General features: G+C 41.6%; 1 protein-coding gene across 2 annotated transcripts in view; it reads right to left on the bottom strand.

Moving 5' to 3' along the window:
* Positions 1–24,405, bottom strand: part of mkrn1 (makorin, ring finger protein, 1) — a 61,788-nt gene extending 37,383 nt beyond the window's left edge. The window contains exons 1-2 of one of the 2 annotated variants that reach the window (XM_072267746.1): positions 24,198–24,405; positions 8,756–8,884 (exon numbers count right to left, since the gene is read on the bottom strand). In XM_072267746.1, coding sequence (XP_072123847.1) covers positions 8,756–8,884; positions 24,198–24,316 — 248 coding nt within the window. In that variant the 5' untranslated portion in view covers positions 24,317–24,405. Of the gene's footprint in view, positions 1–8,755; positions 8,885–24,197 lie in introns of those variants that run through there. The other variant, XM_072267747.1, reaches the window with a different exon arrangement.
* Positions 24,406–25,273: the final 868 nt, after the last annotated feature.

The raw sequence follows: 25,273 nt of genomic DNA, 5'->3' as shown, positions 1-25,273 counted from the left end.
GCAGAGAGTGGTGCGGACAGCCCAGCCCATCTGTAGATGTGGACTTCCCACTATTCAGGACATTTATAAAGACAAGTGTGTAAAAAGAGCCCAAAGAATCCTTGAGAACCCAAGTCACCCCAACTAGAAACTAAACCAGCTGCTACCATCCCGGAAACGATACTGCTACATAAAATCCAAGACCAACAGGCTCTGGGACAGCTTCCTCCACCAGGGCATCAGACTGCTTAATTCATGCTGATACAATTGTATTTCTAGGTTATACTGACTATCTTGTTGTACATAATATTTATTATAAATTACTGTAAATTGCATATTTAGATGGAGATGCAACAAAGATTTTTACTCCTCACGTATATGAAGGATGTAAGTAATAAAGTCAATTCAATTCAATTAATAGCTAATTCTGTGTGGCTATCTCTGTTTTCTTGTACTATGACTCCGCTCAGGAAAAAAAACTGTCACTCAATATATTAGGCTTTCTAGCAGGACACAGATATAAGCATCTGTGTGACAGATAATGTCCAAGTAAACAATAATGACTGGATGGTATCATTATCCTTGCCATTTCTCTTCACTTTCTGAAAGAGCGAACAATACAGATGCTGACCAAGTGTGCAGTTTTAATTTTGTAGACCGAAGTGCCGATCTTATCTCAATCAACGGGCTTATTAACAGTGCAAGGCCCACAGTATAATGAACAGTAAGGCATTGAATTTGGACCAGAAATGAGGAAAATTCTGCAGGAAAATGTCCGATATGGAGGGGTATTCTGGAGGCTAAGTTCAGCAGTATGTAGTATGTGGTCAAGCAAGGAACACAACCTGTGGATTATTCCAGGAACATAACAGTTAAACATTGTGAAGTTGCCCTCCATTTGGAAATCATATGTTCATTAGGCACCTAGCTTTGATCATACAATAAACCTTTGTAAACAGGGAATTGCTCAAATAACAAAATGATGTGAACAATTACAAGCATTGTGATGCATTACATCACACAGTTTGCAAAACATATTCATCCAAAGAGGAAAAAAAACGGAGCTGTAGTGGTGCAGAAGACATGGCATAACGTCAGGATACTGCTTTCTAAAATAAACTTCACGTCTATTAATCATTTTCAAAATAAGTGTCAGCTCTGGTTCACTTGATAGTATCCTTGCATAAACAAAGACTGAGTTTTAGTCCCATTATGCAGATTTGAGAACAGATCAAAAAAGACTGAAGTAACTGAGTAATCCAACTAACACCTAGCAGAATTATTCTATAATTTGTCAGGAGCAGAGAATTAAAAAAAATCAGAACATAATCACCAGAGCAACACCTGCAGATAAACCAAGAAGCAAAGTATTTTCCATTTGTCATTGGGTTTTACAGCATGGTGAAAGGCCCTTCAGCAATACTTACTCATGTCAATCAAGAGGTATATTCAAACTAATTCCATTTCCTAGCACTCGGCCTATATCCCTCTAGACTACTGTCATCTGTAATCAGTCTGCATACTTGTTGATGTATCTAATGTACTTGCATCAACCACTTCCTCTGGTAGCTGGCTCCATATATCTGCCGCCAACTGCGTTAAAAAGGTAGCCCCTTGGGTTCTTTTTAAACTCTTTACCTCCAACCTTAAAACAAACTCTCCAAATTTCCAATTCCCCAAAGCTGGAATAAAAAGCACGCTCCTTATCCATGCTCCTCGTAATTGTATATACTTCTATGACAGGGGTTCCCAACATTTTTTGCATCGCGAACCGGTTTATTATTGACAATATTCTTGCGGACCGGCCAACCCGGGGGCGGGGAGGGTTGCCAACGGACAAGAGTAGAAGTCAAATACGGGACACTTGTGTTTATCCCGGGAAAGACGACCATGAACATGAAGCCTTGCGCAGGCACCAGTGCGCATGCGTGTACGTGCCAATTTTTTTCTACAAATCGTTCTTGGCAATCCTGTTCGGGGGGGGGGGGGGAGGGGTGTTAATCATGACCAGAATATAGGAATAAAGGTGATAAGCGGCTAATTTTGTTTCCAAAAGGGTTTATCTAACGAATTTAATATTAAGCACACAGCGCATATTTTCCTCGCAGGAATATAGTGATAATTATAAGTCACTTATAAGTCAATAGCATCATAACATTTTAAGTAACGTTTGGATATTAAACACAACACATATTTTCCCCGTAGAATATATAAAATCATTGCAACACCAATATCGCTGAATCAGTGGGAGCCCTGGGCTTGTTTCCCTGCAACAAGACGGTGCCATCGAGGGGTGATGGGAGACAGCGATACTCGAAGGGGGTTCCTTATGTCCAGTCTATTCCGCAAGTTAGTTTTTGTTGCATTCATTGCAGAGATATGTTGGAAATGGAAGCAATGTTTTCAGTGCTTCCGTGGCTATCTCAGGATACTTAGCCTTGACTTTGATCCAGAATGCCAGCAGAGAGGTTATGTCAAACATACTTTTCAGCCCGCCGTCATTTGCAAGCTCGAGGAGTTGATTTCTTCCCGCGCTGACATGGATGACGCATGCGTAATGACCGCGCGTGCGTTCAAGCTCAACAGTGGGCGTGACAGGGAATGAGGAAAGGTGCAGCTGACCCATATCGCCAAATATCGTTTCCTCGCAGCCCGGTAGCACATGCTTTACTGCCCAGTACCGGTCCGCGGCCCAGTAGTTGGGGACCGCTGCTCTAGGAGGTCATCCCTCAGTCTCCTACACTCCAAAGAGTAAATGCTCAGCCTGTCTAACCTCCCCCTAGAACTCAGTCCCTCTGGCCCTGGTAATATCATGTGGTCATATGGACCTATAGCTAACAAGGATAGTTTTGCCACTTAAATGCTGATCTTTTCTATGCTACTGCCAAGCACCTTGCTAGCTCCCCACTTTCTTCATATGAATTGGATGGCACTGCTGGGAAAGCTGCTGCCAAATAGCTCTGAAAACTCAAGTTCAAGCCTGGTCTCAGGTGCTGTTTGCCCCATGAATGGACAAGCACCCCTCTTGCCCCCTCCCATATACTCAGACACACATGCATCTCAAAGATTGGTAGGCTAATTGGGATGCTGTAAATTGTCCCTAGTGAGTTAATGAATTTAAGAATCTGGAGGTCAATAATGTGAGATTAGAGTAAATGGGTGGTTGAAGGTCAATATGAATTCATTGGACCAAAGGGCCTGTTTCTACACTATGAAGCTAACTATAAACAACAAATAACCAGGATCCAAGATACTTGATTGTATCTTGATACTTGATCTGTCAGGAAGATTAGGAAAAAAAAATCTGATTTTATTACACAATAATGAGTCTCTACTTATTTAGAGAACAGTAAAAACACATGGTAAATGGTAGGGCATTAAAAATGCTTTAGAACAGAGGGATCTAGGAATAATGGTGCATAGTTCCCTGAAGATGGAATCTCATGTGGATAGGGTGGTGAAGAAAGCTTTTGGTTTGCTGGCCTTTATTAATCAGAGCACTGAGTATAGGAGTTGGGGTGGAATGTTGAATTTGTATAAGGCATTGGTAAGGCCAAATCTGGAGTATTGTGTACAGTTCTGGTCACCGAATTATAGGAAGGATGAGAGTACAGAGGAGGTTTACTAAAATGTTGCCTGGGTTTCATCTCCTAAGTTACAGAGAAAGGTTGAACAAGTTAGGTCTTTATTCTCTGGAGCGTAGAAGGTTGAGGGGAGACTTGATAGAGGTGTTTAAAATTATGTGGGGGATTGATAGAGTTGACGTGGTTAGACTTTTTCCATTGAGAGTGGGGAAGATTCAAACAAGAGGGCATGGGTTGAGAATTAGAGGAAAAGTTTAGGGGTAACATGAGGGGGAACTTCTTTACTCAAGAGAGTGGTAGCTGTGTGGAACGAGCTTCCAGCAGAAGTGGTTGAGGCAAGTTCTATGTTGTTGTTTAAAGTTAAATTGGATAGATATATGAACAGGAAAGGAATGGAGGGTTATGGGCTGAGCGCAGGTCGGTGGGAATAGGAAAGGGTAAGAGTTCGGCACGGCCTAGAAGGGCCAAGATGGCCTGTTTCCATGCTGTAATTGTTATATGGTTAAAGACCTTGGTTATTATGCACTTCTTACCTCTTTCTTTTATGAAAATGTTATAAGAAATAGTATGAAAATGTGGTAGTTAGGGACAGGATGTAGACTTGGAGAAGTCATTTTGAACCCTCTTAAGTGTATTTATTTTTATGCCAAGAATACAATTGATGAGAGATCATCTTGGAGTCTGGATTAGTAAATGAAGCTACAGAGACATGATGGAATAGAACAGCGGATTCAATGGGTCAAGTGGCCTAATTCTGCTACTATGTCTTATAGTCTTAAAGGAACTTCCACTGTCCTGTTTGTGGGCATTCCTGTTTTCAATGTGAATATCACCAGATTTAGTTTTGAGCCATCTGTTTTACTACTCACCAAATTTATATCCAACTTACTAACTTAGCCCCTACACTATTTGGATATCCCTGAATTTCAAAAATCTACCCATCTCTGATTCAAGTGAACTCAATGACCAATCTTCCATAGCATTCTGGGGGTAGAGAATTCCAATGATTCACCATCCTTTGCATGCACAAGTTCTCTACCCTCTAATAACTTGTCTCAATTCTGAAACATGACATAAACTCCCCATACAGCAGAAAACATTCCATTTGCATCTATCTTATTGAGCCCCTATAAGAATGTTACAAGTTTCAATAAGAGCTAGACTGACTTCTGTCCAAATCTTCCACACTTGACACTATCCTATACAAACCAATTGAATGAACTTTCATTGCATTTGCACTATGACAAGTTTCTCAGGTTTCAAACCCTATTGTAACTGCAGCAAGATTTCTCCACATTTGTACTCAAATTCACTTATAAAAAGAAATCTAACTGCTTAGTGTCCATGTATGTTGATTTTCAGCAATTTATATAGAATACCCATGTCCATTTGGATATCAGCATTTTCCAATTCATCACCATTTAACAAAATAGTTTTCCATTTTATGCACATTTTCCCTTATTACCTGTCATGATCTTTTCCCCCTCACTTAGCTTGTCAATCTACATCTTCTTGAAGCTCCATTACATCCTTCCCCCCTTCTCACAATCCCATCACCAAACTCATTGGATTCTCTCACCTCAATCATTGTTATGAATGGTGAATAACTGGGGCCTAAAGACAGATTATTCTCCAATTATAGCCAGTTTACATGAGAAATCTCGCTCTTTGCTTTCTTTAAGTTAACCACTTCAAAGCATCTCACTATATCACCTGATTCCATGTGCTCTATCCTTACTGACCAACTATGTCTAAGAAATCCAAATACACAATATCCACTAATTCCCCTTTACCAATTTTGTAGTCATGTCCTCAAACTGTAGCAGATTAACAAAACCTTATTTCTTTTTTAAGCTCCATTAAACCTTACCTCTGTGCTCTTTTAACATATTTCTTATTGTAGACTCTAGCATTTCTCTGGACTGATGCAACGCCAACAGACTGGTGTGGTACCAGTCCCCCTCCTTAAAGTAATTCTAATAAACTGTAGAATAAATTTTGTTATAGGAATAGTTTAAGATTTGCTGCTTCTCCCACTTTTCCCATTAATTATTACTAAATTCATTCTGTATTTTAACTGTTGTTTCAATGACTTTTTCTTCTTTGATATTGATTTCATTGGCTTCTTCCATTCTACCTTTCCCGGAGCAGTAGACCAAATTATCACTTCCTCCACCATGAGTTGAAATGATGATTACATCACAAAGCAACACAATATTTTACATAGAAGATTCTGCAAATCAAAAATAAACATGTACTTCAAAAACATTATTAAATAATGCAAGTTAACAATGAGACCTTTAGGCAAGATTAAAGATTGTCAAGTTTAAGCTATTAAAAGGATAGCATACACGACAATTAGATTAATGATGAAACATAGGTGGCGGTGGTGGTGGTAGTGGTGATGCGACAGTTTGGATAAATAAGCTATCATTCAAAGGCTTCCAAACATTTTTCTAAAAAAAAAGAGATATTATCAGTTCATCCTTTGTCTCTTAAATTCCCATTTACTATGACAGTGCATTTGCTCAAGTGTCTGTTTTTGATTTATTGCATTTCAGTGACCATGAAGTTAAAACCTTGACATTTTCATGCTCTCAACAAATACACTAGGTTCTCTGGCATGCTCAGCAAATACAGAGTGAAAATAAGCGTAATGACCAACTAGGTTTAAGTAAATTGAATGATACTGGCATCATGTTGTAATAAATTATGCACTACCAAAGATTTTTTATAAACAAAGGTACTTGTACCATTAGCTACATTTACCTTATGAGTAAAACTAATTATGTCCAGTACCTCATCAACTCTGAAGATGTCCCATCCACTGCCAAACTCATAGTTCCGTTATCCCATGCTGTTTGTTTCTACCTCTTACCCAAGATCCACAAACCTGACTATCTGGGTAGGCGCACTGTTTCTGCCTGCTCCTGCTCCAGCTCCACTGAACTCGCTTCACATAGCTTAACTCCATTCTGTTTCCTTCCCACCCACATCTGTGACATTTCACATGCTCTCAATCTCCCAACAACTTTTAATTCCCTGGCTTGTCTCATTTTGACCATAGACATCCAGTCCCTATACACTTATACAACCCCCATATTATAAAGGCTTTAAAGCTCTCCACTTCTTTCTCAACAAAAGACCCAATCAGTTCCCTCCACCACCCACACTTCTCCAACTGGGAGAACTGGACCTCACCCCCACCAATTTATTCTTTGGCTCCTTCCACTTATTCCAAACTTAAGGAGTAGCCATGGGCACCTGCATGGGTCCTAGCTATGCCTGCCTTTTCACTGGCTGCATGGAACAGTCCATGTTCCAAGACACTTGGTAATGCTTCTCAACTCTTTTTGCACTACACTGATAACTGCATTGGTGCTGCTTCCTGCACCCATGTGGAGCTCATCAATTTCATCAAATTTGCCCCCAACTTCTAACCTGCTATCAAATTCACTTGGTCGGCTTCTGACATCTCTCTCCCCATCTCTGGAGACAAACTGTCTCCCACAGAAATGCTAGTCCTTTTTCTCAGTCTTTCATCTCCTCCTTCCTCAAAGAACAGGGTTTCCTTTCCTCCACCATTGATACTACTCTCACCCGCATCTCCTCCATTTCCCAAACATCTGTACTCACCTCATCCTTCCACTGCCTTTACAGGGACAGAGTTCTGCTTGTCCTCATCTACCACCTCATGAGCGTCTGCAACTTCCTCCATCTTCAACGGGATCCTACCACCAAACACATCTTTTCCTCCCCACACCCACTTGCCGCTTTATGCAGGGATCACAACCTCCATGATTCCCTGGTCTGTTTGTCCATTCCCACTAATCTCCCTTCTGACACTTATCTCTGCAAGTGGCAGAAGTCCCACCTGTCCAATCATATCGTCTCTCAACTCACTCAGAGCCAGAAACAGTCCTTCCAGGTGAGGCAACACCACCTCAAATTTGTTGGGGTTGCCTGCTGCAGCATCCTCTACATTGGTGAAAGCTAACATAGATTGGAGGACTGCTTCGTTGAGCACTTTTCCTCCATCCGCAAAAAGCAAGATTCCTAGTGGCCAATCATTTCATTTCCAATCCTCATTCCCATTTTATCATGTTGGACTAGGGCTTCTTCTTCTTCTGCCATGATGAGGCCACTGTCAGGTTGAAGGAGCCTTTTATGTAGCCTCCCACCTGATCACATGAACAGTGATTTTTCCAAATTCTGGTAATTTTTTCCCCTCCCCATCACCCCCCACCTTTACCTTTTCTCCTCCCCTGCTTATCACCTCCCCCTGGTGCCCCTATCCTCCGCCCCCCCCACTCTCCTCTGGCATCAGATTCCTTATTCTACAGCCCTTTACCTTTTCCACTTCACCTGTCACCTTCTAGACTGTCTTCCTTCCCCTCACCCCATCCTTTTAACCTGGCTTCTTTCTCCTTCTTTTCCAGTCCTGATGAAGGGTCTCAGCCCGAAATATTGATTTCCACAGATGGCTGCCCAACCTGCTGAATTCCTCCAGCGTTTTGGGTGTGTGTTATATCTCAACACATGTAAACAACTATGCAGTTTTACAATTGTTTTACTGGAAAAATAGAAAAATCTCACACCATTTTGAATCCTAGCAAGGCATTTAAACATTGTGATTAGAGCAAAAATAATTTGATACATCCAAAACTGTTGAATGTACCCAAACGTCGTGTTAAATGTGATTACTGCATGGATATACATTTACAATACCTTATTGACAGTTTATCAAAATAAAAACACCTATTTAATTGCCATCGAAACGAAATATTAGAAATATTTGACATTACTGGGTTTTAAGCTGTTTTATAGCTCATGATATGGAAGCTAAATATGAGATGAAATTTGCTCCCGTTTTCCTTCACACAGATCCTTACTAAATATCAGTGGGATGTTTATACTAATCTAAAGATTAAAATAAAGGCTGCTTAAACCAATTTAGTAAATTATTACAATGAGTTGTTCAATTTCTGGACAATGTAATATCACCCAACTTTATGAAAATTTTGGCAAGTGGCAGGAGCTTGCTTATGAAAGTCATTAGTACCAAGCACAAAATAAATAACTAAAATGCTAAAATTCATCTGTTATGTCAAAGCCTAACAGAGTTGAGTTATCAACTCAAAGAAAATACATCTATTTCTGGAACAACTTTCAATGTCATTGGTGCTCCTTACCTGCAGCGATCTCCATAGCTGCAACATCCTCTCTGAAAGTACTTGCAAATTAGTGAAGGCTTGCTGGCTGAAAGATCATGGAAATAACGGCAGTTGTTTCCTTCTTTACAAACTCCATGCATGAAATACCTACAAAGTAAAGTTTCACAGTTTCAGCTTATAATTTCATGGAAACTGCAATACATTTAGAAGCCTTACTTTCTTAAACCCTGTATCTCACTAGTAGCCATTTACTGGAAAAAGGGTACTTGATCAAAAGAGTACATGATAAATGAACTCTAAAAGCAACCATTTCAAAGGCTGAAGCCCAAGTCATTATTTGTTAAACATTGTCTAGAATGGCCCTTGCACTTAATATATGCAGGTTATCTGTTAATCTGTCCTGCTGTGTAACACCCCGATGATAAAAGGGTCTAAGAACTATGTAAAGATGGACAACTTTTGATTTCTTATAGACCACCTTTCTAAAAAAAGGGGAAGGGGATTGATGTTGAAATGCACTAATACCTTTCAGTGAGCAAGCAGTTTTTGACATTTGATGGCGAGAGTGCCTGGAGGTCAAGACCTCAGATCAAAGAACGCTCACAGTCTACTGCATAGCAGTGATCCCTACCTTCCTGCCTGCCACAGATAAAGGACTATCTAAAACAGCTCAGAATGTGGAAGACATATCAGGCATGTTGTTTCCTCATAATCCTTCAAATGCATGACCTAACATGGAGTCCTCATTACACTCAGTCACCTCCAATGTATATGCCACAGCGCTTGCATGCTGAACATGACTGAGGAAGAAAAATGACCCACCACAAACTGCCATGTCAACAGATTTGCCAGATGAAAAGAGGAACAATTAAACATGCTTTCAAAGTCTCTGTGAAAAAGTGCAGTGTCTGCAGTGACTCACAGGAATCCTTAGTCCATTAACACTGAAAAGGAGCCATGGCATTTAAAATAGCCTCGACAACCTTGTCCCCTATTCTGCAGTTTCTTGCAGTCACATGGAGAGCAGTTGGCATACCAAGGTGTTAAGTATCCAGATAGATTGGTTTTTATGGCTTATTTGATAAACATTGGTAAGGATCAATGGGGACATGCCAAATGTCTTTAGCCTCCTAAGTAAGGAGAAGTGCTGGTGAGCTTTCTTTTTTGTGGTATCTACATAGCTGGATCAGGAGAGGCTTTTGGTGGTGTTCACTCAAAGGAACTTGAAGCTTTCAACCCTGCCAACCTCAACACCATCAATGTAGACAAGCACATGTACGGTTCCACACCCCTCCCCCACCACCTTTGAAGTCAATATCCAGCTTTTTTTTGACATTAAGAGAAAGATTTTTGTCTGGACATGATGTAGTTTAGATTTTCTGCTTCATTAGGGTACTTCAAAGGCTTTGTCAGGTGACATTTTCTAATTGGGCTAATGCAAAAATTGCACTGGATTATGCATTGCAGTTTAAGAGTCTTATTTAGGGGGATCTTTAAAGTGCCCCTCTCAACAGGCGCTAACTGCCTTTCATTAATAATCGCTTCAATATTCTCAGCTCTTACAGTGGTCCTTGGGTATTTTGGTCACAGATGATTCGACATCAGTGATGTGTGTGTGTGTGTGTACACATACATACATACACACACACACACACACACACACACACACACATATATATATATATATGTATGTTATGGTCATCGACTGATAGGTGTAGCATTTTTTCTACCCACTGTCCATTTTTCGGTTACAAGTTTTTTTTGTGAGACCTAATTCAGAATGGTTCCAGACCAATAATGCTTAACTTAATCACTAACTTCAATACGAGAAGTCAACAGTCACTCTGTGGGTGCCAGTTATGGTGGGACTGAATTATCTGAATATAGCCAGCAAAGTTGTTTTTATGAACAGTGGAGAATGAGAATCTAGCCATTTAAACCACTGACATTGTGTGTATAAATGACAAAAAAAAATAGATTTGAGCATTTCATTAGCAAGTGGGATGGAGGGAAAAAAGTACAGATCATGCAGTACTAGGTTAATATACTTCCACAGATGAGGGCCCTTCAAGTATATACCCAAGTACTGCTTAAGTGCAAAGTCAATTTCTGGCCTTTCTTACAGTGCCAGAGCTCTACATTCTGGGAAAAAAGCCTTATCCTCATTTGTCCTCTAATCTTTCTGCTAATTGTCTTAAATCTACCTCCCTGGTCCCCAATTTCCCTGCTAAAGAAATAGATCCATCCTATATAATTTACTAGGCCCTTCATAATTTTGTACACCTCCAGAAGGTCTCTACTGTTTTGTCTACTCCAATGAAAACAATCCTAGCTCATCCAATCTTTGCCTACAGGTTGCAATGTTCCCTCTAAGGTGTGTGCATGCACACATCTTTTGATATTAGTGCACAAAGGAAGTTAAATTGCCCACGAAAGGTTGTCACCGCCTACCCCATTGGTATGTTAAGTATAGTTCTAATCTCATATGTTGTTTTGGTAAGATGGCGCCACGTATACATACAGGGACTTCTCGGGGGCCAACCGAAGGTGCTTTTCTCCTTGTTAAATGAGTTTTCATACATAGTATGACTATTATTTACTCCAATAACTACCTGTACAGCAGGTCCATCACATCAGTGTGCTGCTCACTGTTCGGAGTACCCTCTGGGTTGTCGAAAGCCAGACCATCGGGCCTGAGGAGATTAAGCTGAACCGTTGGGCTGCAGGAGAAGCCAGATTGGGTTTGGAAGAGCTAACCTAAATGGAGACCCTGCTACTGCTGGGGTAGGTGCCTTCAAGTTGGCATGAATGTAGCGTGCAGGAAAACTCTGAGTGACTGTCTTCCTAGTGGATAGACAGGTGGCAAGGCAGCAGTGTCACTTCGGTTATAGTTAGGACTAGGCCTCAGTCCTCGAGCTTGCATTGTTTTTGTTGCGTAGTATTGCAGCCCAGTTGGGGGTGGGCTTTCCTGTTGGTGCTGCCCTCCAGTGGTGGATTGGTGGAACTACAGATCATCTCCTGCAGGTGTACGTTTCACAGTTTGAATGGCATGGCAAGTTATTATTCATTGGAATAGAACTAGGTGGATAATACTAGAGACACAAGAGAGACCGCAGGTGAAAATCTAGAGCAACACACTAAATGCTAGAGGAACTCAGCAGGTTGAGCAGGATCTATGGAGAGAAATGACCAGTCAACATCTCAGTTTGAACCCCTTCACCAGTCCTTATGAAAGGTCTTGACACAAAATGTCAACTGTCCATATTTCCTGCAGCATCTTGTGTGGATAATCAGAGTGCAGAAAGAATCTTCAACTGTAAATCAGTGGTAGCACTCCATTGCAGGAAATACAAGCTTGCAGAGGACATTATTGTTACCTATATTAACTTGAGTTCACCATGAGTCTAAATTTGCTTTCTTTACAATTGTCTCTGCTAATTTAAAGGTCATATTTCCAGATGAAACATGAACTGACTATTTCCTCTTGCCTGCTGAGTTCCTCCCTCCAGCAGTTTGTTTTGCTCTAAATTCCGGCATCTACAGTCTCATATCTCAAGGCCATATAGGGAAACTTTCAAGTTCTCACTCAATGAGCCAACTCAAGACCAGTGTTGACAAGTATTTCACCCATCTTCAGGAACACGTTACCAATGGGAAACTCGCTCAACAAGTTTGTAATAGTTTCTGCGAACACCCATCCTGATGACAATCAAACCTCAACTCTGCAATTATGTTCTTAGCAACTGACCAACAAAGATGTTTACAAAGGTGTTTGGCATGCAGGACATCCTTTACCCCTGGTTCTGTGAGCACTCTACTAACTTAACAACCTCCAAGTTTTAAAGCATGTCCAGAACTTTCCAATCTAGCTGAACGGCTCATTGTTCAGTTCATGACTCAGTGGAAAAAGGAGAGGTCATCCCAAGATTACATCAGTGTTCTGTTCTTACGTGTTGTTCATATCAGATGTGCAGCCATGAACCAAGTTCCCAGTTAACAGAACACACCTGTAGCCCCACAGAAGCCAGCATATAGAACATAAAACATTACAACACAGTACAGGCTCTTCCATCCACAATGTTGTGCCGACCTATTAACTTACTCTAAGATCTATCTAACCCTTTCATCCTACTTAGTCCTCCATTAATCCTCCATGTCTGAGAAGAGGATGCTGTCCAAGTTGCATGCCATCTTGGGACAATGTCTCCCATCCACTACATAATGTACTGGTTGGGCACAGGAGTACATTCAGCCAGAGACTCATTCCACCGAGATGCAACACAGAGCGTCATAGGAAGTCATTCCTGCCCGTGGCCATCAAACTTTACAACTCCTCTCTTGGAGGGTCAGACACCCTGAGCCAATAGGCTGGTCCTGGACTTATTTCCTGGCATAATTTACTTATTACTATTTAATTATTTATGGTTTTATTACTATTTATTTATGGTGCAACTGTAATGAAAACCAATTTCCCCCGGGATCAATAAAGTATGACTATGACTATTTTTCTATCATCCATGAGCCTATATAAGAGTTCCTTAAATGCCTCTGATGTACCTGCCTCTACAGCCAAGCTGATGATGCCCGTGGACAGCAAGACCTCGCTAACATTCAAGCAGGGCCAATAACTGGCAGTAATCAAATCAAAATTATGGACTCTCAATAGATTTTCTCCAAAAAAAAAACCTAACCACTTTCCCTTAACATTGCCATTTCACTTACCATCAAAATCCTCTGGGTTACCACTGACTTCAGAACTCAAAGTAGATCAGCCACATCTTATTGGAGGGTGTGGGTTTCATACTTGAATAGGTCATCACTAACTAGAAGCTTAACTAGTCCAACTTCTTGTTGTCAGTGGCTCCCTCTTAAATATCACAAAGCCTTTCTGCAGTTTACAAGTCACAAATCATGTGTATGATCAAATACTCTGAACTTGCTTGGATACATGTATCCTTTCTGAACATTCATTTCCTTCACCAGTAGGATGCACTATCTACAAAATTGATTTCCATTTCTCACCAAAGCAAGATTTCCTATTTCCTAAATCTGCAATCTTTACCATTACCACCAAGAGGGATCAAGACCACAGGGAACACTACCAGCTGTAGGTGCGGTGCCCTCCAATTCAGACTTGTAAATATCATTACCTTTCAATGCCTCTGAGTCTAAGTCTTGAAATTCCCAACCCAACAGTACGGTGGGCGTAACTTCATTTGAAGGACCACAGTGGTTAACGGCAGCAACTCATGATGGGCAATTAGTGACAGGCATTTATGTAATGCCCAGATCATAGGACGTTGTAAACTACATTTGTACTTTAACTGACCATTAAATAACTTATTTAAACCACTACCCTGTAGTTAGTAACTCAACCAGTTCAATTTTTTTTTCAGTAAACCAGTTCACTCTCAATAATTTCTCCTTCAGCTCCTCCCACTTCCTTCAAACCAAAGGTATAGCCATGGGCACTTGCACGGGTCTTAACTATGCCTGCCCTTTTGTCAGCTAGACCATGTTCCAAGCCTACACCACTTTCGCTCCCTAACTCTTCCTATGTCACATTGACAACTGCATAGGTAACTGCTTCCTGTACCCATGCAGAGCTCGTCAACTTCGTCAACTTTCCCTCTAACTTCCAATCTGCCCTCAAACTCAATTGGTCCGTTTCCAACACCTCCCTCACCTTCCTACAGCAGCTCAGATAATACCAGATGCTTGTACATTTCTCGGGTCAACTACAGCTCAACAAATTTACAGAGTGAGAGATTGCGGAGTGAGTTGGAGACAGTTCCTTGTGGACTTTACTCAACAGTTTTCAAAAAGCAAGTGGGGCCTGTCGGGACTTGTCTGCAGAGTGGGAGATTGATTGGGTTAATAGTAACTCAGATTAATTAGCAAGTGCCAATAAAAAGAATTAGGGTTTGAGGAGAGACCGTTAAGAGTGGTCAGGGTTTGGCTCAACAGGTTTCAGCAAGAACAGGTGCAGGCTAAAACTTAGTTTGAGAAGTTCGAGGCCTAACAAGTGTAGGGAGAATGGTAGCTCAGACAGTGGAAGACTCCTCCTATTAGATTTAGGATTTCAGGGTACCTAATGGTCACCCCCATGACTACATCTGCAAGAAGTGCACCCAACTTCAGCTCCTAACTAACAAGGTCAAAAAACTAGAGCTAGAGCTGGATGCATTCAGGACCATCCGGGGTGCGGGGGGAGGGGGGTGCTGGAAAATTAATAGTCAAGCCTTTTACTGAAGTGATCACACCCAGTGTGCAAGCTTCAAGTAGTGGGTGGGTGACCGACAGAAGTAAGGGAAATAAGCCGACAGTGTAGGATTTCCCTGTGGCCATTGCCCTCAGCAACAAGTATACCTCTTTCGATACTGCTGGGGAAGGTGGGGGGAGGGAAGGGTAAGATGACTTATCAGGGAACAGCATCAGTTGCCAGCCAGGCCAGTGGCACTGAGGCTCAATGCAGAGTGGCCGTGATAGGAAACTTGATAGTTAGGGTCACAGACAAGAAATTCCGTGGCTACGAAACAGAAGTCAGGTTGGTGTGTTGCCTCCTGCGTGCTAGGATGTCTCAGAGCAGCTACACATTGGTCAAGGTGGAGGGTGAATAGCTAAATGTTGGGGGCACGTTGGCTCCAATGTCATAGGTAGAAAGGGAGAAGTAGTAGTAGTAATAATACCCATCGTCATCATCGTCTCTGGATTACTCTGAGCCCAATTTACTAGTCAGGGCAAGAATAGGATGATGGTAGAGATGAATGAGTGACTAAGGAAGTGGCGCAGGGGATGGGCAGAGTTTCAGATTTCTGGATCAATGGGGCCTCTTCTGTGGAAGGTATGACCTGTACAAAAAGGACTGATTAGACCTGAACATGAGAGAGACCAATATCCTTACGAGTATGTTTGCTAGAGTCATTGGGGAGGGTTTAAGCTAATTTGGCAGAAGGATGGGAACTTCAGTGATGGGCAGGTGGTATACAAGTTAGTGCAGTGCTTAATGCGACAAGCAGATGATAGGGCAAAATGGCAAGTGTAACATAGAAGCAAAATCAAAGAGTGATGAATACAAGACTGAAGGTGCTACATTTCAATGCACAATGTATACAGAATAAGGTAGACGATCTCATAGTGCAATTAAGAGATTGGCAGGTATGACATTGTGGGCATCACTGAGATGTATCTGAAGGAAGATCATAGCTGGGAGCTTAACATCGAAAGGACAAGCAGATAGGTAGAGGGAGTGGGTGCTTTTGTTAGTTGAAAAAAAGAAATCAAATCCTTAGAAAGAGGTGACATTAGATGAAGATGTAGAATTCTTGTGGGCAGAGTTAAGAAACTGCAAGGGTAAAAAGACCCTGATGGGAGTTATATAAAGGCTCCCAAACAATAGGATGTGGGATATAATTTTCAAAAGGAAAAAAAAGGTATGTAATAAAGGCAATCTTGTGATATGTTATGATTTGGAAAATCAGGTTGATGCTAGATCTCAAGAGAGGGAATTTGTAGAATGCCTATAGGATGGCATTTTTGACCTGTTTGTGATTGACCCCACTTGGGGAAAGGCAAACTGGTTTGGGTGTTGTGCAATGAACCAGATTTGATTAGGGAGCTTAAGATAAAGAAACCCTTGGGAGACAGTGATCATAACACAATAGAATACACCCTGTAGTTTTGGAGAGAGAGAAGATAAAGTCAGGTGTATCAGTATTACAGTGGAGTAAAGGGAATTATAGAGCCATGAGAGAAGAGCTAGCCAAAGTTGAGTGGAAGGGGACACCAGCAGGGATGACAGCAGAACAGCAGTGGCTGGAGTTTCTGGGGGCAATTCAGAAGGCCCAGCATAAATACATCCCAAAGATGAAGTAGTATTCTAAAAGGAGGATGAGGCAACCATGGCTGACAAAGACAGCATAAAACAAATGAGGGCATATAATATAGCTAAAATTAGTGGGAAGTTAGACCATTAGAAAGTGTTTAAAAACCAACAGGCAATGAGAAAACCATATGGAGGGAAAAAAATAGGAAAGTAAGCTAGCCAAAAATATCAAAGAGGATGCCAAAAGTTTTTTCACATATATAAAGAGTAAAAGAGAGGCAAGAGTGGATATTGGACCGCTGGAAAATGATGTTGGAGGGATAGTAATGGGGAGGGGGGAGGGGGGAGGGGGGAGGGGGGAGGGGGGAGGGGGAAACAATGGAAATGGCAGATGAACTTACCAAGTATTTTGCGTTGGTCTTCACTGTTGAAGACACTAGCAGAATGTCAGGAATTCGAGTGTCGGGGAAGAAGTGAGTGTAGTTGCTATAACTAAGGAGGTGCCTGGGAAGCTGAAAGGTCTGAAGTTAGATAAGTCAACTGGACCAAATAGACTACACACCAGGGTTTGAAAAGTGGTAGTTGAAGAGATTGTGAAGGCATTAGTAATGATTCAAGAATCATTTGATTCCAGAATGGCTCCAGAACACTGGAAAATTACAAATGTCAGTCCACTCTTTAAAAAGGGAGGGATGCCAAAAAAAAGGAAATTATAAGCCAGTTAGCCCGACTCCACTGGTTGGGAAGATGTTGCAACCCATTATTAAGGATGAGGCTTTGGAGTACTTGAAGGCACATGATAAAGTAGCCTAAAGTCAGAATGATTTCCTTAAGATGAAATCTTACCTGACAAATCTGTTGGAATTCTTTGAGGAAATAATTGGCAGGATAGAGTCAGTGGGTGTTGCTTACTTGGATTTTCAGAAGTCCTTTGACAAGATGCCGCACATGAGGCTGCTTAACAAGATAAGTCCCATGCTATAACAGAAAAGTTACTAGCATGGATAGAAGATTGGCTACTGGGAGGAGACAGAGTCAGAATAAAGAGGCCCTATTCTGGTTGAATGCCAATGACAAATGGTGTTCCGCAGGGATACTGGGACTGCTTCTTTTCACACAATATGTCAATGATTTGGATGATGAATTGATGGCTTTGTGGCCAGGTTTGCAGACGATATAAAGGTAGATGGAGTGATAGGTAGTGTTTAAATAGCAGGGAGTCTACACAATGACTTGGGCAGATTGGGAGAATGGGCAAAGAAGTGGCAGATGGAATATAGTGTAGGGAGTGTAGGTAAGTGTATGGTCATGCATTTTGGTAGAAGGAATAAAGGCATACTCTATTTTCTATATGAGGAGAAAATACAGAAATCAGAGCTACAAAGATACTTGGAAGTATTTGTGAAGGATTCCCTTAAGGTTAATTTGCAGGTTGAGTCAATGGCAAGGAAGACAAATGTAATGTTAGTATTCATTTCAAGACGACTAGAATACAAAAGCAAAGGTGTGATACTGTGCCCTCATCATGCATTGGTCAGACTGCACTTGGAGTACTGAGCGCCATTTTGGATCCCTTATCTAAGAAAAAATGTGCTGGTACTGGAGAGGGTCCAGAGAAGGTTCACAAGAATGATTACAGGAATGAAATCATTCACGAATGAGAAACATTTGAGAGCCTGGGCATAAACTTACTGGAGTTCAGAAGAATGGGGGTGAGGGGGGATCTCATTGAAAGAGCCAGATAGAGTGGATGTGGAGGGCATGTTTCCTGTAGTTTAGGATCAAGTCTGCCATCAGTACAGACTTGATGGGCCGAGTATTCGAATTCTGCTCCTCTATCTCGTGGTCTTAAGTTTCTTGTAAATTTTACACACTAGGAATGAAAATTACAGTTTTTAATCTTTAAAATATTACATACAATGAGATGGATTCATTGGTGCATTAAAAGTAGTTTAATTCACCTTAGAAAAACACCTAAGACAATTCAACCAAAATAAGCAACATTGTGGCTTTAAAGGCAATCTTGTGTGTTTCTCCCACTGGCAGTCAGTGATGAGCAGAGTGGCACAGGATCGGTGCTAGGGTCACAACTGTTATGATATACTTTAACAATTTGGAAAGGGGGATTAAGTATAACACATCTAAGATTGCCGCTGACACCAAATTCAGTGGAAAACAAATTATTTAGAGGATTGAATGGGGGAGCAGGTTCGATAGGCCAGATGATAGGCCTACTCTTATTTCTTATGTTTTTATTATATAATAAGTGAGAGTAACTGTCCTTGACAATACAGCAGCTTTTGATCAAGTATGGCATCAAGGAATCTGACCAAACTGCAGTCCATGAGAATCAGGGAGAAAACCCACCACTGGTAATACTATCTAGTAACTCCTGTGGCAGTTAGAGCTCAATCATCTCAGCCACAGGACATCTTTCCAAGAAGTTCTTTGGGATAGTGTCCTGGGCCCATCTATCTTCAGTTGCCTCATCAATGACCTGCTTTCAATCATAAGGTCATAAGAGGAGATGTTCATTGATCATTGCACAATGTTCAGCATCATTCATTCACGGAACATTCATTCCACACAAATGCCAGCTAATGACAATATTCAGCAAGCAATAATCCAGTTATCATCCTCTGAAAGTCAATGGCATACCATTACTAACTTTCCCCACCCACTATCAATATCCTGGGAGTTACCAGACACAAGAGACTGCAGAATCTCGAGCAACAATATGCTGATGGGTCAGGCAGCATCTGTAGAAGGAAAAGAAACATTGACCATCCCTTTCCCTCCAGTGATATTGTCTGATCCCCGTGTTCCTCCAGCACACTGTGTTGCCCACATACAGAATTCAGGTACAAGAGTAAGTCAGAGGTTAGGAATCTTAAAAACTTGCCTCCCAATTCCCCAAGGCCTATCCACAATCTACAAGGCTCAAGCATCCACCTGCCTACATGCAGCATCAACAACGCTCAAGAAGCATACTGGACACAGCAGTCCATTTAAGCAACACACATCAAAGTTGCTGGTGAACGCAGCAGGCCAGGCAGCATCTCTAGGAACAGGTACAGTCGACGTTTCAGGCCGAGATCCTTCGTCAGGACTAACTGAAGGAAGAGTTAGTAAGAGATTTGAAAGTTGGAGGGGGAGGGGGAGATCCAAAATGATAGGAGAAGACAGGAGGGGGAGGGATGGAGCTAAGAGCTGGACAGGTGATTGGCAAAGGGGATATGAGAGGATTATGGGACAGGAGGTCCGGGGAGAAAGACTGGGGGGGGGGCGCGAACCCAGAGGATGGGCAAGGGGTGTAGTCAGAGGGACAGAGGGAGAAAAAGGAGAGTGAGAGAGAAATACGGCCTGTCCAGCTCTTGGCTCCATCCCTCCCCCTCCTGTCTTCTCCTATCATTTTGGATTTCCCCTCCCCCTCTCAAATCTCTTACTAACTCTTCCTTCAGTTAGTCCTGACGAAGGGTCTCGGCCTGAAACGTCGACTGTACCTCTTCCTAGAGATGCTGCCTGGCCTGCTGCGTTCACCAGCAACTTTGATGCGTGTTGCTTGAATTTCCAGCATCTGCAGAATTCCTGTTGACAGCAGTCCATTTGACAGGCAACCCATCCAAAACCATTTACTCACTTCACCACCAGCTCAGAGTACAGCACTTTGTTCCTTCTACAGCAACTCATCAGGACCCCTTAGACAGCAGCTTTCAAACTCACAACCCTAGTAGGCAGAAGGATGAGGGCAGCAAAAACACGGGACCATCACCACCACCACATGGAAGGTGGCCTTCAGACCACCCTGACATGGAAATGTATTACTGTTTCATCACTGTCACTCAGTCAAAATGCTGGAACTCCTCCCCAACAGCATTGCGGGTATACTCACAAGGACAGGTCTGAAGAGCCATGACCTGCAGGGGTACCAGCATACGAGTACGAGGAGATATGATTCAACCAGCATAAGTGAGATGGGTTGCATAGCCTCTGCTCAATGTGTTGTAAATATATCCTATGATTCTAAAAGTGCAGAAGCTCAGCCTATTTTGCCCTTGACCAGATCACAGTCCCCAAGTTTGTATTCAATTTTATTTATTGTGTATTCCTTTCAAAGAAAAGCAGCTAGTAGAGGAGCTGGCCTCACAGCTCTAGCGACCCGGCTTTGGTCCTGAACTTGGGCATTGTCCACATGGTGTTTGCATTTTCTCCTGTGTGGGCTTCCTTTAGGCACTAACTTCCCAGGAATATGCTGTTAAATATAGGTTACTTGATCAAAAAATTAACCCAAGTGTGTAAATCAGTGGGAGAATCGGGGGGGGGGGGTGTGATTTGATGGGAATGAATAAAAATATAGGATTAATGTAGGACGAGTGCAACTGGATCACTGATGGTCAAATGGCCAATTTCCAAGCTGTAGTTCTCTATGATTCTATGGAAAATCGTTTTTAGTTTCACTTGAGAATATGCATGCATGTCCCAAGATAAAGATTAAGTCAGAAATTTTGTAAAGATTGCAATCATTCATAGATGCCAAAAATTTTTAATAAAAGGTATTTCAATAAATTGAAACTGCCAGCAATTAAAATGAAAAGTATCCCCATGTAATTTTACGTTTGTGCATAATAGACTTTATTGCATACAAGTAATCAAAACAAATAGAATACTAAATTATATGGGCAAAATAAAACAGTGCAGTTTAATCGTGTACATGACAGTGATTCAAAAAATTTGTACCGTTCTAGTTAATGACAGTTCATACAACAAACATTGAACAGAAAACTGTTTTTCAGCTTTCTTAAAGGTAATTCTTGCAGATAAAATACATACGGCGAAAGTAACTTCTGTAACTAATTCTAACTAAAACAGGACTAAAGACAAAAACAAAAAAATGCTCCAAGTATGCACTGAGCTAGCAAAGGGAAAATACCTCAAAATAGTTTCTGAATCTAATTGCAATAATAGAATCATTGACCTTCCTGACATAATGAAATTAAGCTGGGTTGGATAGCTTTCATTCATCTATACAGTAGACGCCAGTTAATTGGGACACATCAGCACCGGTACATTTTGGCCCGATTAAGCAGCTGCCCCAATTAGCCGAAGTTTCATGGAAATAGTTAAAAACAGACAAACTACTGCTTATCTGAGTAACATATTACATAGTTAAATGAAATACTAAACAAATTAGAATACCATTAATACTACTGTAGTAGTACAAACTGTGTATTTGAGGTGTACACTACTTTGTTCTTTTGATTGACTATAAGTAAAATCAGCAGACACCTAGTGTAGACAATAGACTGCCTTCATACAATGCTATCGATGATTGCATCCCTCAAATCTTCATTTTCATTGTAACATTTAAGATCATACTCTATACCTTCAAATTCTTCATCGTCCCTAAGTTGTTCAAGTCATGAAGCTGTATACAAGATTGCTACAGCCATGGAATTTGTATCAGAAAACAAAGCAACCTATGCTTGTACAGAGCTGGACATAAGACAACTGTCAGGCTCTAGCTCAACAATGGCAATTACCAGACTCATTACATGTATAGGCAATGACCATTTTCAATTAAAAAAATCCAGTCCCCTCTCTTTTATATTTCATAGAATTACCACTCCTGAGCTGCTCCAGATTAGGTGGCACAGAGTAACACTGACCCGGTTCAACTTAACGAGCAATATGTTCTTAAAAGAAAACAAAAGCAGGACATCAAGTTGTGATCTAAATCCACTGACTCACTACACAAAGGACTTCAGACACTGGAAATTTGATGTGAAAACATAAAACACTGAAAACATTCAGCAGGTCGAAGAAGCATCTGAGAGAAACTTAATGCTCCAGGTTGAAGACTGATCATATCAAAGACACCTTGTCGAATGAATTATTACCAATTTCTCATTCTGCAGATGCTGCCTGATTCGTTGAATACTTGCTGCGTCTTTTTTGAATTAATTTGGACAAAGTGTGTTAGCCTTGCTAATGTTGCCAGGCATCCAATAAAAACAAATGCTACAAAATTAAGTGCCTTTATAAATGTTAAACTCAGTTTTCTAAATGTTCTCATTAGTTTCCCCCCCACTTGGCCACACATACAAGCCCAGAAGTGGGTCATTCAGCCTCTAAGTCTGTTTCATTCTTCAATCAGATCAGGCTAATCTCCACCTTAAGGCTATTTACCAGGTCAGGTCAATGGTGTTAAGGGATTACAGAATCAACACAATCTATCAATTTCAGATTCAAAACATTCAATTGCCGTAACTACTATATTTCTGGAGAACATATTCCAGATTTCCACTACTGTGTAAGAAGTGCTTCCTGACATTATCATAAGAACTCACTTAGCAGAAAAACGATCTCCATCTAATCTATTAACTCTTTTAATACCCCAACTTTATTATCTTTGGCCTCCATATTCAATTTATAAGCCAAGGCTTTACGAGTTGTGTTCATCATTGAAAGCACCATCTTTCTGATGAGTCTATGCTCCACCATCTCACTCTCTACACCACCCCCAACTTGGTGCAGGGTCCATAATTAACCGTGCTATTCCAGATGAAGTTCAATCATAGGTCTGTACATGTGTAAAAATTTCACTTTGATTGCCAGCTATTTTGGGATAAAAAAGGCCAAATTTCCATTTGACTTCATTTTTTTGCACTATACCACTTATTCTCAATTTTTGACCTAGATTTTAAATTTCTCTCATCCACATTTTCCATCTCCTCACCATTTCGAATGTTTCATGCAGTTTACATCGAAGAAAATCATCACACTTTCCTGTTTTGAATTCCATATGGTGCAGATTTACTCACCAGACTTTCCGATGTCCTTTTACAATTCTGTCTATGAAAAGGTGACATTCCAAATACATTTTCAAATGTAGGTTAATGAATGTTTAATTCACGAAAGATTAACTCTTCTCCAAGTTCTCAAAAATCTATAACATCTAAATTGGACAATGTGCAACATATACCTAGGGCGAATGTGACTTGAAAACGAAGTTCATCTACAGTGAAAATTCCAGTTCAACAAAAACGATGAAACTTCGTCGACGTATTTAGTGAAAAATATAGGAAATGCTGATAACTGTCTAAATGGACACGTGTAATGTAAATTCAGTATTGAAGATCAATTGAAAGAACTCCAGCTCACTGCGGTTTTCGGTGGACATGACGTCACGTCAAAACAGAAGATATTTCTTCCTTTCCGCAAAGTTTTTAAACAACTTCCAAAAGCACTTCACAATCAATAAAAACACCTTTTTAAAAGAGAAATTCTTTAAGCAATAATGTTCTTATGTTATGTCACCATCAGCCGTTCGGAACATCTTTAAATACCTAAATGAAGAGAGTTTAACCGGCACCTATCGACACAATTCCTTGCACGCCTCCAAAAATCTAACGATTTGTGTGCCGCAAGCCTCGACTAAAATCAAACAGCCAAGGAAGACAAGTCCTTGTCTAACTGAGAACAGCTCCACTGGCTCGCCCTGTGATTGTCGAGTTTTCAGGTTTAAACAGATCGCCACTAAATAGGACGTTTATTATTGTGGTGCTCGCAAATAATCCGCGGATAAGAACGCTGTGATCTGGACGAAACTGTAATCTTTTTTCTTACTTCCTTTACCTGCACGTCACCTGTTTAGTCCAACCAACTCCTCCGCTACCTCCACCTGCTACTGGTGCTGCAGCCGCTCCTGTTCCTGCCGCCGCCGTCCCCATGGCCGCCGCTGCTGCCTCCGCCATTATCCACCGCTGTCACCTCGCGGCTTCACCCGGGCCTCCCAGCGGTCTCCGCGTTACCACTTCCGGAGAAAGCTGCCGGAATCGTCTCGAGCGCCGAGGCGCGGAGCTGCGCGCACGCGCGCGGCGTCCCGGCTCGCGCGCACGCTGGAGATCGACGCGGCCGCCGCATTTCCTCTCGCTTGTAAAGAAAAGGGGGTGAGGGAGAGAGATGACAAGTCGGATCCGAGAAGGAAAATAAATAAAAGATGTGAACGACAGAGATCCCCTCGGGCAGTAATGTCTCTGACAGAATGCGTTCGGGAATCAGGAACAAGAGGGCCGACAGCCCTCGGTAATTTCCGGAGAGGCCGAGCGTGAGTCATTGCCGAGAGGGCGGCAGAGTGAAAATGCTGCGGCCTCCTGCACTCAGTTTAAAGATATAGTCCGTGAGCCAGTAGGATTGGTCGGTACCATCTGTGGGGAATAATGCTCATAGTGATTTTTCACAAGGTATACATCTCTAGAGTTAGAAAATACGTGATAGCATTGCACCAGTGGTAGCTTTATTACTTCAAATAAGTAATCACGGAAAATCTACAGCACATTACAGGCCCTTCGGCCCACAAAGTTGTGCCGAACATGTCCCTACCTTAGAAATTACTAGACTTACCCATAGCCCTCTATTTTTCTAAGCTCTATGTACCTATTCAAAAGTCTCTTAAAAGACCCTATCGTATCCGCCTCCACGGCCGTTGCTGGCAGCCCATTCCACGCACTCACCACTCTATGGAAAAAACATACCCTTTCTCTGAACCTACTCCCAAGCACCTTAAACCTGTGCCCTCTCGTGGCAACCATTTCAGCCCTGGAAGAAAGCGTCTGACTATCCACATGATCAATGCCTCTCATTATCTTATACACCTCTATCAGGTCACCTCTCATCCTCCGTCGCTCCAAGGAAAAAGGGCTGAGTTCACT

Source organism: Mobula birostris, chromosome 9 (assembly GCF_030028105.1).
Source record: "Mobula birostris isolate sMobBir1 chromosome 9, sMobBir1.hap1, whole genome shotgun sequence".
NCBI lineage: Eukaryota > Metazoa > Chordata > Chondrichthyes > Myliobatiformes > Myliobatidae > Mobula > Mobula birostris.
Note: the sequence above shows the minus strand (reverse complement) of the source record. Positions and strands in the feature narration are given on the sequence as shown.